The sequence below is a fragment of the Engystomops pustulosus genome, chromosome 8, assembly GCF_040894005.1.
Source record: "Engystomops pustulosus chromosome 8, aEngPut4.maternal, whole genome shotgun sequence".
NCBI lineage: Eukaryota > Metazoa > Chordata > Amphibia > Anura > Leptodactylidae > Engystomops > Engystomops pustulosus.
Window position 1 is genome coordinate 36,927,956 of NC_092418.1, and position 14,285 is coordinate 36,942,240.

At 41.9% G+C, this 14,285-nt stretch overlaps 1 protein-coding gene across 3 annotated transcripts in view; it reads left to right on the forward strand.

Annotated features, from left to right (window-relative positions):
- Positions 1-5,219, forward strand: part of SNX29 (sorting nexin 29) — a 353,067-nt gene extending 347,848 nt beyond the window's left edge. For all 3 annotated transcript variants that reach the window (XM_072120679.1, XM_072120678.1, XM_072120680.1), the window contains one exon: positions 322-5,219. In XM_072120679.1, the coding sequence (XP_071976780.1) occupies positions 322-451 (130 nt within the window). In that variant the 3' untranslated portion in view covers positions 452-5,219. The remainder of the gene's footprint in view (positions 1-321) is intronic.
- The last annotated feature ends 9,066 nt before the right edge of the window (positions 5,220-14,285 follow it).

Genomic DNA, 14,285 nt, shown 5'->3' on the forward strand with positions numbered 1-14,285 from the left:
CAAATATGGTGCCTTATGAATGTGACTGGTTGGTTGGCTGTGGCACAACATTTTGGGGTGAAGCAGGAATTTCTGTGCAGTCCTCTGTGTAACAGCCAGGCCATTTACTGTAGAGAGGTCTGCCTGCCTATTACATCAGCCTTGTTATGTTACATGTGTATGGCGCTGACAGTCGTATTGTCAGGATAATTGCTGTGAATAGCGCGCTCCAAGGTCAATAACGCTAACGCTGGAGTATATTCTTACGTTGCTGCAGTCATTTTGTGAGTAATTTCTATCTATTATCTATCTAATGTGCCTTATTCGATTTTTTTTTTTCAGCGACGCTCAAGGCAATGGAGAACAAGGTGGAAAAAACAGTCGATCCAAAGTGGCTTCACGATTTCCAAAGTTATCTCGGAGTCACCAGAGAGAGTCCCGGAACCCTGAACCTCAAAGTGGGGACCTCTGATTATGTTACTCCATGTGAGGGCCTATGATGAGATGGGCAGATAAGGACTGAACTGTTTTCCAGTAATGGGCCATCGCCATGAATGAAGTCTTCACCTGGAATATATCATGAGACGCTTTACTGCTCGTACAATGACCATTACTTGGAGGCTTTACTTTATCTTGCACATTATTGACTAACATCACAGGGTCACCTGGAGCATGCTAAGTATAATCAGTTTCTCGGTTTTTCATTCTTCACATCATGGTGGGGGTGCACCAACCTGGTGGTGGTCTCTTTCCAGTGACCAGTGTTATACAGTATGTCTGTCCATCAGACCACAACAATGCCTGTCACCAGCACCGTGATAAGTGCCATGTTTGATGCTACAACCATGTTGTGCTATACTGTACGGAGATAATGGTTTTCTAGAGCTCACCTGGAGCCGAAGCATATAAAAGGAGAAAAAAAAAGGAATTATGGGTCAATTTCTTGGGTGTCAATGCCATGAAGCAATGAAAAATTCTGGTTTTCGGTACTGATTGTTAAACGTATCACAACTAGATAGAAATCAGCCATATGGTTATTACATTAATCTAAGCAGGTATCTGATGGGCGCAGTCAGCTGACCTCCCTGCCACCAAAAGAGGTAAAGATGTTTAACTATAAAGCATTAAATGATCAAATGTAAAATAATATGAAAATTCTGTCTATGCTGTATCTATAGACATGTACACATAGTTTTTCTCTCCAGCAGAGTGACATATACGCTCAGCGGAGGCGTGGATGCATTGTAATGCATCCATCCCCTGGCCTATGCTGAGCATGTGCTTAGGGAGGTCGCCAGTGATGTTACTGCCCATATAAGTACAGGACCACCCTGAGCAGCAGCAGCATCCAGTCACTTGCTGATGTTCCCCCCTTCTTCCACGTTCAGGAGGGACGACACATAACACTGTATGAGCCTGCAGGGGGATACATCTTGGCCCTCCATTGTGTGGACACGTTGGGAATCCGCCTGATGCATCCTTGCAACGGAGCAGAAAAAGAAAAGTCTGAATGTAGCCTTAAAGGGGATCAGAGACGCTCTAATACTACATTTCATCTAGGGAGGTCTAGCCTATGGGATCCCCACTTTTAAGCACAGTTCTGCAATCTCTGTTCTTTATGTAGACACAGGAACTTATCTTTCTGATCGGCTGTAGGTTGGATTTTACATCAATGGCCTATTTTAGTTATGGGAGAACCCCTTTAATGTCTGTCTGTTTTTATTTGTTACAAAATTTTTGGTTGTGATTGTGCTACATACACTAAGAATGTATCCTGCAGAAGTGCAAGCTAGTAACTCAATGGATTCGGCCACTTCCAATGGTGTCCATGACGACAAAGCAATTAACATTAGACCTCACTATAGGAGACTAGATCCTATTTCCTTATAAAGCCCCATTAATAATAGGCTGCTTACAGGATGGATCTCCTTCAGTCAGTAATTAATCATAGGGCCGTCTTACAGGGAGTGTTCAGTATCCTCAGTGTGCCACCATAGGGCAAATTAAGCATTAAACAATTTACCAGAAGTGTCTGAGGTAATACTCTTCTAGTTGCTCATGGCAACCAATCAGAACTCAGCTTTCATTCTCCCATAGCTGTTTATAAAATGATAGCTGAGATCTGAAACAGACACTTCTGACAAAGTGTACCTCAGACACTTCTGACAAATCTCCCCCAATGTCTCAGAAAGCACAAGACTTTTAATGGCTGCCCCTCACTTTCTGATTGATAGATGCTACACATTGGACTCACTTTATAAAGTAAAATGCTGTAATGGGTTTACTACTACTACAAAAAACACCCAAGGAAAGATGTAAGCTACTCACATAGTGGATATACTGCCTCTGAGCTGTCGTGGTACATGGCCATTAGAAGCCATATATGACCTCACTGTTCAGACCATGGCTACAGGAAATCGGGGGCGGATTTACCCATAAGGCAACCCAGTGGTGAGATGTAGCCAACATTGACCCAGCATATTCAAGAACTAGGGAGAAAGGAGATCTCGACATCCATTATCCCCACGTGCTTCTATTGTATCAGCGCCTGCAGGATGCCAATACAAATTACATTGAGTAGCAGGAAACTAAAGACTCTCTGCTCCCATTCCAAGCTGGGCTGTGCATTGGTGGGACATCCGGACGCAGCTATACTTAGGGCTACAGAAGTGACACATCCGCCCCTGTAGATAATGCTGTTATAAGGATGGTAAATGTGCCTTGGGGTGACTTATATGCAGCTTACTGACACTTATTCCCTAGTATCAATATCTGTGCTGTAAGTATGTCACTTGTGGTGTAACTATACAAAGCAGTAAACAGGGACTGTTGTACAACTACAACTCCCAGCATGTCCTGTGGGTATAATGGAAGAAGTTCTGCAGCATAGAGGCACAGGCAGGAGAATAACTCATTAGAGTGGAGTACAGTATGGATGATGATACTCTGGGAATAATATGATAGAAATGCCTTTAATAGGAAGTTAGAATTTTACAAGTAAACTTTTTATTACTAATTAAAAAAATGTGTTGTAAACTGTATTTCCGTCGCCTTTTTAGCATTGCAGATGCTATTGGAACCTGTCATTGGCTAACAATGAAACTCCTGGTGACAGGTTCCCTTTAAAAGTCTCTTATATAGACTTGTGCTATTCATTAATGAAAGTTTAATCTGCAGATCTTAGGTCACTATGTTGTCTTTTACCATGGAGACACATAAGTAACACTTTCATCCCCTATGAATGTAAAAGATGGCTGCAGAGTAAGAAAGCTGAGTTTGGTCTGTAGAATCTGAATATAATGCCACGAGGATTCTTAGGTCTTTCTCTTGACCTTGCAGAAACTATAAGATGGTTTTGATAGAAGTGATCTATCCTTAAGGGTGCGGTGAGGGAACCTAACTCCTAGTGCCCCAGTTCTTCTGATCACCTGACTGAAGAGAACACAAAACTCTGCAGTGGACTATTTTGGAGATGTTTAATGGAGTGACAGGACCAGCCATTAGTACGAGATTGGGGGAGGTCCAACTCCTAAGGATAGACCATACATTTTGGAGTTCCAGATAATCACTTTAAGGCCCATTTCAAAGTTTCGGTTCAGCAAAGTCATGTTGTATGTAGCCTTGACATTGTTAGACTGTTGCGATACATCCCTGGCCATATGCCTCCATCATTGTGGTTTTATAGAAGACATTTCGTATCATCCACAAATGTTCTCTCTAAACGATACTAGGGGAATGTCATCTGGAATTAGCATCGTGTACGTCGATCTTCAACGTCACGTAAAAGGAATAGACATTTGTATATAGTGGTGGAGCGGTTTGATAAATCTCCAGTGTATGTACAGTACAATGTATGAAAGGTAATATACTGTATATACAGCAAAACACTGTCATTGCTTTCTAGATTTTACTTGAAATCGGTAGGGATTACCAGACACTATAGAAACATGCTGAAAAAGTGTTCCAATACCTCGACCCATTACACTGACGTAAAGTCACTGAAAAAAATCATACATTGGTTCATCATGTCCTGCCTCTTACAGATCCAGCTGTCGCAACCAACATGTGGTTACGTCGTGTCCTACATGATTTGCCACAAAACTGTTGTGTGTTACTCCATAGACTAGGCTTAGCGGACATCTACCATCAGATATACCGACAGTAGACTGCTGTAACTTACCTGGTTCTTGTATATTCTAGGGGATGGAATTATTTTTTACTCAGTCTCACGATGCTAGCATTACTGATATATATGCAAATGAGCTGGAGGTTCTCTCCTGAGCACCGCCAGTGGCTTGTAATTTATGCCCGCGCCTTGTAGCTGGGTTCTGTAAATCTCATGCGGGTTCTGTGCACAGTTTGGCTGCAGTGCAGTGGGGTACGCAAGGAAAGTCTCAGAACGACACACGGGTGGGACATTTTTAAAGTCTGTATTTCAATAAGGCCAGGATAAAAACATTTCCATCCCCTAGATTACACTATTAGCAGGTAAGTTACAGCAGTCTACCATCAATGTAGACGAAGTTATACTTACCTAGAGTGGAGTCTGATGAGCTTTATTGAAGCCAAAGAAGTATAGCTCAGCTCTGATCACTGATGTCTGGGTGGACTACTTCATAATCTCTGAAACCTGGGTGGACTACTTTGTCTTCAAAGAACTTCTGCGCATGTGCCGAGTGCATGAGTAGTGAATATAGGTACATATGGGGCGAATATAGGTATTTCTCATATGGGGCGATTTAAAAAACCAAAGCAGCAATCCATAAGGCTAAGTGGATGATCTGATGTCCTAAATTGCCCTGAAATATTCCCCTGACAACAAACAAACCATGTCCATGTCATGCTTGTCCCTCTCAGATCCAGCCCCAAGCAAATCACATATGTTTTATATATGGTCTCTCTGTAAATGCCTCATTTAGTAGCAATAATGCCCCATTTAATATTTTGTGTTATTCTTATATGATTTTTAATATAATTTTCAGTATTATTGCAGTTAGTTTTTCTACACATCACCCTGGGTCAGATTTTGGGAAAGGTCGCTTTTGGGTCTTCCGTAATAAGGATCACATTTGATGTGGAGGAGTAACACATTAAGGGAACTGGGGATTTGTATATATAATAAGTCATAAAACCTAAACATATATTCATTGACAAAAATACATCTTTAAAGGATGTAGGTGCTTGTACATATAACACTGATGTAATGTTTTATGTGCCTATTATTTACTAATATCAGAAATACATGAAATTTGAAATAAAAATTCATTGACTCCTGTTTTATTTACAGAAAAGATCGGTTGTGAGTGTAGAATTATGTAATACAGTGTGAAGACTGGAGGCAAGGACTGAGGTCAGTGTTCATTGCCCTCCTCCTGTCCAATCCCAGGCAGCGCTTTAAGGACTCCAGTTTTCCATGAAAAAAATGTATACAATATCACATCAAATTTATACAATATACATCATATTGTATAAAAAAATTTATACATATCCCTTGACATCACAATCCCAAAGACACAGCTCTTCTTCTCCAATAGTGTAAAGATTATATAGGCAGTACATACCAGACTGGTCCCATACCCTTTCCACTACTCGGCCAGAACTTCTCCTGGATTTTTCTTTTCAAAGACTCCTTTTCCCTTGTTAAGAGTCATGATAGAGAAGGTTCCACGGCTGTGGAGTCAGTAAGTTAAAACCTCCGACTCCTCAATTTCCCAAACACCGACTCACACATAATGCATGTGATAAATTTACACTAGTAATAATGCTTTTTTTCACCAGTATGAAACAATAACCAAGTTATTTAGGTAGTACATAAAAAATATTTATTGGAATACAACCTTCCAATGATAACTTTAATAAATTGTAATTATGCAAAACATTACATGAAAAAGAAAGGTTTTTAACAAAAACGTACTGAATAATATTTGTTTAGCGAGTCTATGAATTTGTTCTTAGAAACCGTATAGACCACGATCAGATTGTCCTTCATAGATGACCTCAAGTCTGACCTAATTATTTTAAATGGGGATTCCCATGAAGACAAGATTCTTAAATATACTCAGGATAACAATATAACACATTCTCTAATTCACTGTTATTAACAAAAACACTGCATTTCCCAGATATAATTCCAACCTGTCTCTATCAGTCCTGGTGTACACAATTTTGGGGATAAGATCTCCGGCGCTCCGGGCTGCTAATCATGCACACCTCCCTCTCCCATGCTCTTGCATGATATATGCCTCTCTCTCCCATGTAGGAGAGGGAGATGACATCACGCAGGCGGGGATTGCATAATTAGCAGCCCATAGCACCGGACATCTCATCCTTGCGCTCCGGCCTGCTAATTATAAGTCATTTTTTACTAGGAGATCTGGGCGCATCAAGATTAGAGAAGGACAAGTGCTGGGATCATAGGGGTCAACCCCTATGATCCCACCATTAGGCTAGCAAACAGTCCATTTGAATATGTGCGAATATAGCAAAAGTACAGTACAACCCAACTATTGGAATGTAGAAAAAAGCTATTTTATTAACTAAATTAAAGTAGAATCACTTTACAGTGATCTATATACATTTGTGGGGAACAAAGAGTTAATTTCCCTAATAATATACTCCATTACATAATAAAGTTCTCATAACGGGAAGTCATTGTCCTCAGTTTGCCCATGAATCTATCGCACACTAAACTTCAGCCGAATCTACGGAATTCAACGTAAACAGCAATGGTCTCATTTACATGTGAATACTGAGAAGTTCTAATCTGGGCGAATCGCTGACACCGTGAAACAGATGCGCCATTCTCTTTAATGGCAAAAGGATTGAATGTCTTTTATAGAAAGATTAGCGTTGCAGCTATTATCGGAAGTCTATTGTAATAAATAAGCACTTTTATAAATATACACCATTGTCTTGTAGCCCAACACTATATCAGTCTTCTGAAATCCAAAACCATCTTCTAAAACGCCTCGTGTTGTCTCCCTTCCAGTAGTTCTGTGTGAAGAGCACAAGTCACGTAAAACTCACATTCTGCATCCCGAATACCGACCCCCATCTGTGGGATTTCAACTGGCAACATGCAAAGTTATATTGCTGATCCTACGCAGCGGCTTTGTCTTTACAGTGTAAATGTATGGGAGGCGCAAAGTGATTCCAGCAGATATGAACCGACCAACTTTTTTGGATTTTTTTGTTGGGTTTTCTGTTTTGTAAGTGAATTGGACACTGAATGGACAAGGGGCCCCGATGTAGAGCACTAGTTTGGATTCACATTCTAAAGAAAGCAATATAACCCAACATAGTCCCGTGTCACAGGTTGACCACATTACAGGAAAGGGATTCCTTGTATCATATCAATATATGATGGAAGGAATCCCTGCCTCCCCCCCCCCCCCGTCCTCCAATCCGCAGTGTTGTAATCACTGGAGGATCAGGGAATCAGGGATTCCTTGCATCATCATATCAATCTAATGCAAGCAATCCCACCCATACAGTGTGGTCATTCCATGACACAAGCCTCTAAATTTGGTCCTGTATCAGGTTAAGTGTGAAGCCGCCCCTAGGCTACCCGTCTACAACCTGGCTTAGTATAAGACTGTCTAGTTATACTTTGAATTTGAGCACTTTCCCCTCCCCCTGCCTGATGTAATATTCCTGAAGCACAGGGGGTTTCAGGCACAGTGTAACAGCTTGTGAATCTGCAGCATGGAGGGGCTCTGGTAACACCCTCCCACTCCCATCTCTTTATTAGCATATTCTTACTAGTTTATTTTAGAAGGAGGCGGCCATGGATAACAAATATAAGAAGATTATCGCAGTCTTATTCCCTGGATCATCCATGCTTGATTTTGATTAAAGATGTCCTACAAATTGAACTATACAGTCTTACAGGTCTAGTTTATTTTAAAAGGGTTGGCGATATAAAATGCAAACAAAAAGTGGCCACTATGATTTTAGTTTAACTAAGAAACAGCGCCTCTCCTGTCCATAGGTTGTTTAGTGTATTGCAGCTAATCCCTGCTCATGTTAATGGGACTTCCAATATTCACAAGAGTTTTTACTAAGACACAAGCTGGAAAGTGCAATGAGCAAAAACAAATTATAGAGACACCGATACAATGATATATGAGCATGGCCATTAATTCGCTTGTCAGCGCGGGTAGGTTCTGCTAAGCAGGATCTGTGATGTTTCTACAAATACTGCATGAAATGGAAGCAGCTTGAGGAGGGAAAAAAATGGCCTCATGTTTGTGTTTTCTGCAGCTCTTCAGTATTTCGGCTTTATAATGAGCCCCTCACTGCGCTCCCCTCATCCTCTCCATTCTGTACGATGCCATTACCCAATTACTTTCTTTACTACACACTCTTCTCTCCAGTTCGGGATAGGACTGAATTTTTTTGGAGAAAGTTTTGTGGACTAGTGTTTGACCTATAGAAGACAAGCTCGGGGCGGAACAGGCAAAACAATAGTTATGTACATTTCAGTAATTTAATATACACAAATCAGTCACAAAATATTCAAGTAAAATATCAAACACTTACAAGGCAACGCTCAACCTAAAAGAGACTGGAATGTTCCTCCTGCTAGTCCTCAGCTGCCGCTCTTGCAGAGTGTATATGCCCCCCCCCCCCATGAGACTGGTGGTGATTGGCGACATCAACAGGAAACGGGGGAGTTGAGTGTTTGTCATTTTATACATCCCCCTGGGACCTTTATTTAAAAGCCCCTAAACCTTTAGGTTTTGCCTTGTCCAACAAGTGGACAAAGCTAAGAAAAGGGAGCGTAGTGTATCTAAGCCAACCTATAGGTGTATAAATGTTCAGAATTGCACCCGCTGGATGATAATTCTGGTGTATCTTTAAAGGAAATCTGCCATCAAAATCAAGCAAGATAAACCAGGGACACTTACTCATAGATCGAGGCACCGTGACTGTGATTATCTTATATTAAATATAAGATAATAATATTAAATCAACATTTAAAATCTTGCTAAGCCTGCAGTGTTCTGAGGGCGTTGCCAGAGCCACTCTGTTCTTTAGCTTCACAGGCTGTTACACTCTGCAGGAGCACTCCATGCCATCAGATTACATAAGGCAGAGGGAGAAGGGGAAGTGCTGGGAGAGCAGAGGGGGAGGGTGACAGCCAGTACAATAGCTATTGTAACTATAAACTATAGCACAGAGGCACTTTGGTAACATCCCCCAGAGCCCTTCTGGCTATAATTTTAAAAGTTGATTTTAGGAGAACATGGATAACAAATATAGGAGGATTACCACAGTCACAGTGCCTGGGTCTATCATGATGGATTTTGATGGTAGATTTCCTTAAAGACTGTCTGCTCCATGTTTCCACGGTCTACATTTTGAAGCGGATTAGTAAATCTGCCCAAATGTTTTATGGAAACGGATGTATTGAGTGTAAGCTGCAAGGATGCGGCTATTATATTCCTTTCCATCAGGCCCGGTGCGCGGCGCGGCAGAAATCCTCAGAAAGAATGTCAGCGTCACTAATGTATCAGGACGAGTTTGCTTCAGAATCTGTGGCTCACATTTCAATCTAGGTCATTTTGCAGTAGTGGAGAATATATGAATATAACAAGCAACAATCTTTGCTCTTTACATTTCTGAGAATATAATCATCAAAAATGCGCTTTACACAGGCCAAAAATACAGTCAGATTTGGGGAAGGACATGAATATTTAATACAGACCTAAATTCACCAGAGGGAGATACAGATAGCAGACATTTTTTAGTTTTATCTCGCGCTATAAAAGATGCTTTATTTTAACTTATCTACAACATAAAGTAGCCGCCATGATGTTTTATTCATGCTACTTTCCCTTCTCTTATAAAATCTTTAATTTTGCATGCGGCATAAAATATTTGAGGGAGTTAATTGTGTTATGCTGTTCTGGATTTCTTTGTCATAACTAGTTTTTGTCATAGTTCCTGAAAGACTCTGATGGAGAGTTTTGCTTTGTAATGTCAGCTGTCAGTGACAATTACATCGATGGCAGAAGCTGGAAAACTCGTAGTGTTCTGATAATCGCTAGAAATCACAGAATCTGGTGAATTTTATTTTTGTTTCTGACTAAGCCTAATATTGCGATACATTTCTTAATCTCTCCATAGCAGTCAGGAACCCATTTTACTGAAAGTAAAGTGGTGGAACTGAAGTCAACAGCCACCACATGGGGGAGCTCTCTGTATACACAGTAATGTTAAAAGTCAAATACAATGGGGCTGGTTCACCAGTAAGTATACCTAGATGTTCGGCAGGCTGGACATTCCTATACGTAATAATAATTGGCCCTTCTTGCCTTCACAGATCTATATCGGCTTAGTTTAATGCAAAAGAGCCACATCCCCTTACCTGCAAGCCATGTATACAAGTCTTAATGTATAAAAACTTCCAAAACCACTTGATAAATATTGCGTAGGTGATGACTTTTTAAAGAAAAGCAAATGGAAAAGTTGAAATGTGATGAACACTACCCTGCTTACTGCATCTTTGGCCGGTTTCCCAGTCCAGTTTTGCATTTCTCTTCTACTGTTCTGTCACAGAAACCAAAGAAAATGAAGAATATGAAAGACAAATCAATAACAGATCCCGTGGATCCCTGATTGACAGTTATGGGGTGTATTGAGTACCCATTATGGTACCTAAAATTCTGCCACCCTAAGGCCCCATGCACACAACCAATTTCTTTTAGGTGCAAAATCAGCCACTGCAGTGTTTTTTGGTGTCTAAAACAGGAACCCATTGACATTAATGGGAAATATATATCTATAAGGTAGCATTATGTCCCACTACTCCATGAACTGGCTGTGGGACCACAATGCAAGAACACAACGGATACAGGGTTGTCCACCACATGCAGCCCCTTTTTGCAGTGGGTTGCGCAGGTGAACAGATCATGTGACCACCGTACATTTTGCAGATGAGGCTCGCTTACAGTGGTATACAGTTACATATGGGTGACGCACATGGCTGAAAAACATCTTAAAAAACAGGACTGCAAAGATCATACATTGATGAAGAGATTAAACAACCGTACTCCCCCCCCCCCCAATGTGACGCTAATGTAACTATTGTATTTTTAAAAAAATGGTTGTGTTAAGAGTTGCATTATGCTTAGCGTTCTTCATCCAAATCCTCTAATCGGATGGTGAGCGTATTGTGCGCTTCATTCCGTATCTAGTATAATCATGTGTTTAGTGAAGTTGAATATGTTGACGTCCTAGCGCCATTCCTTCGCTCCTCGCTGCAATAATTGCTGATCACACATGGCTGTGATGGCTAAATACAACACTTAAGCCTTGTTCCTATTAGCAAAAAATGTAAAGTGACTCCTCGGCGGCATCTGGAGACCATTGCTAATTTCACTTCAGACTACATTTGGCTGCTGTAGCCACCATGTGATGTACATAATTATCTTTCTGCCGCTGGAGAAACTTTTGTACTTAGTTATAAAATATTTATCTCTTTAAGATATTTTCTTCCTTGTCAGATCTGGAAAGGTTCTCCTGAACGCTTTCGTACCTCGGCTCCGACTCCAGCCCTGTGCTTAGGAGAGAGGGCAGAGAAGTGATGCCTTGCTGAATGCCTTGGAATCTCATAATAATTGTGACATAATAAATGAAGAATCAGCACCGATGCAGCTACGACCCACGTCTAACCATAAACTCCACAATTACAACATGGAGACAATTCATTTGTTTTTCCAAAATTGTTCTATTCTTGTCAACAATCGGAACACTCACCTCCGAGGAAAAAATAAATCTACAACCTGGGCTGGTTAAGAAAGGTAGATTAACCCCCCAGCTCTTTAACAGTAGGAAATATGATGAGGTCCACTATACCAAAAACATTATCACATTCTGCATTTTCTATGGTAACTCCATTTAAAATGGATCTGCAGTTGGGACGTGGCTTGCCTATGGCCGAGTAAGGACATGTTCCTGATGAGCTCCGTCACCCGCTAGGTCTATACTGTCCCACAGGACTCATTCCCCGCACCCCTCTCTCCGCATGCCACCCGAAGATCCTGTGCCAAGATGGCGTCACCACACTCCCTGCAGGAAGCTGGCGCGCCTGGCACTCGACATGACGCTGGCTCCCCTCTCCCATGAGGCAGTCCTGATGTCGTTCGGCAGCAGCATCGCTGCATCTGACGCCCAGGCATGGCTCAGAAGATGCCCCTGCTGCTGCCCAGAGGGGTTCGCTGGCTACAAGATCCACTATACCAGCTCCCAGCTCTATCACACTCGGGAGGGACTTCCCTACCATCCCGGGCTGCTACCCAGGCTCAAGCAGACCAGAAGTCAGTAGCTGCAGAGGGTAGGTCTGTTTCCCCGCATGATGTCCCTGCCACACCAGCATGCCCAGGAACCCCAAGAGCTAACCCCCAATGTCTCCTTATCTGGATTCCTCCCCATCTCTCACCTTCAGCCCCACACCATCACCTTCTGCATCTCCCTGGCCTGCCACAAGGGGTCTCCGGTCATCACCCTCTTCTCAAGCTGTACTCCCTAATAGCCAAGCATGTGGTGAACAAAACTGGGATTGGCAATCTCACCCTCGCTCTGTTCCTACAAAGGGTGATTTGGAAAATGTGCTACTTAAACTAGAAGCATCCCACAAGAGGGATATGGAAGATATAAAAGAAGAAATTCACCATGTGGAAGCAAGAGTGTTTGCAATGGAGGAGGCGCAAGGCCATACTCTTACCATCCAAGAGGAATACTAAAACCGAACTGGCATCGGCTCAGCGGTGTACGAGTGCTTATAGCGGGAGCCCGCACAGTACTTGTACGACACTGAGCGCTAAGGGGTTGAGGGTTTATTTTTTGCAATAACAACTGTTATCTTATTTTAGAGTAAGTAACATTTTTTTTAGTCACTTTTTAGAGCATTTTTAAAGGGTATTAATAAAAAATTAACTTTTTTTTACTTGCTCTGATCGCTTGTTCAAGTCAATACACTGCTCTACAATATAAATTTATTGTACAGCAGTGTAAACTCTCTGGCATGCAGACTCATGAAAGGGATCTGAATGCCTCCAACATCAGGCAGCCCCGGGGCATTTGGCAGACCTCGGGGCTGTCCAGAAGAGGATCGGATCCCCCGGTAAGTGGCAAGGGGATCCCATCCTTAGAGCAAAGGCCCTTACACTCCGCGGTCTTGCTTGACCGTTGCTTATAAGGGGTGAATACTCGCAATTGGAGCTGGCTCCAATCATGAGTGTCACAGCGCGGTGACAGCTGTAATATACTACTTCTGGTGCCACCTCCGTTCGTGTGGCGGTGCCAGAAGCATTGACGTAATAGAACGTCCCGGTGTGGGAAGTGCCTTTCCGCAGGGATGTACTATTACGTCCAAGGGCACGTAGGGGTTAGACAGTATACAAAGATGAACAAAATCAACACACAGGTACACAGAGGCGATCTACACATGAGGGGAACATGCAAGGTGCAAACACATTAGTTCAGATTAGAATAAGCCATACTACTCATTCCAAAAAAATTGTAGACCCTTTACTAACCACAAACTGTAGACTTTTTGCAGTGACTTTTAGGTTTTCCACAGCTGGGCAGATTCCAGGCTGCGCTAGTTGTAGAATCTGTTTCTGGATTGGGTAAATGCCCTACCTTACATGCTACACTGTGGGGTAGACAAGGGCTGACTCCTATTCCTTTAGCCCTCCATACACCTAGCCTCAGCCCTGGTGTTATCACAAAGTATAGTTTTATCAATGGATATGTCCTTAGAACAAATAACATCCAAATTAAATTGTTTCAAATTCCCATATTGCTGGCGAAATCCAATGAATTGAGTCAGGTGATGGGTACATGATGGGACTTGAAATATCCTTCGTATCAGAGTCTATAAAGGCAGCACATAACTCATTATGTTAAATGAGGTGAGGATTCGGGAGCAGATCTGTCGCTCTTAGGGAACAACTTTGCAGACTTAAGCGGTTTCTAGCAGCATACAAGTATCTGATCCCAGGATGCAGAAATACAATAAACCCCTCAAGGGCTAAAAGTCTGAAGCATCTGACTCTGAATAGGGTTAGAAAAGGTTAATAAGAAAAAAAAAAAAGAAAAAAGCAACCTGAATGACTGATGTGCCCAGGTCTCGGATGCAGTGAAACATCCCTGTTGGCAGAAAGAGATTTGCATACCCCAGGGGACATTTTAAAAATCAGTATTTGCTAAAACAGGTCAAGTGATTTTATTTGTGTTATCTACTCTGGTGCTTTCCGAGGAGCAGTGTTACAGATGGATGTGGGTATAAAGTGCTA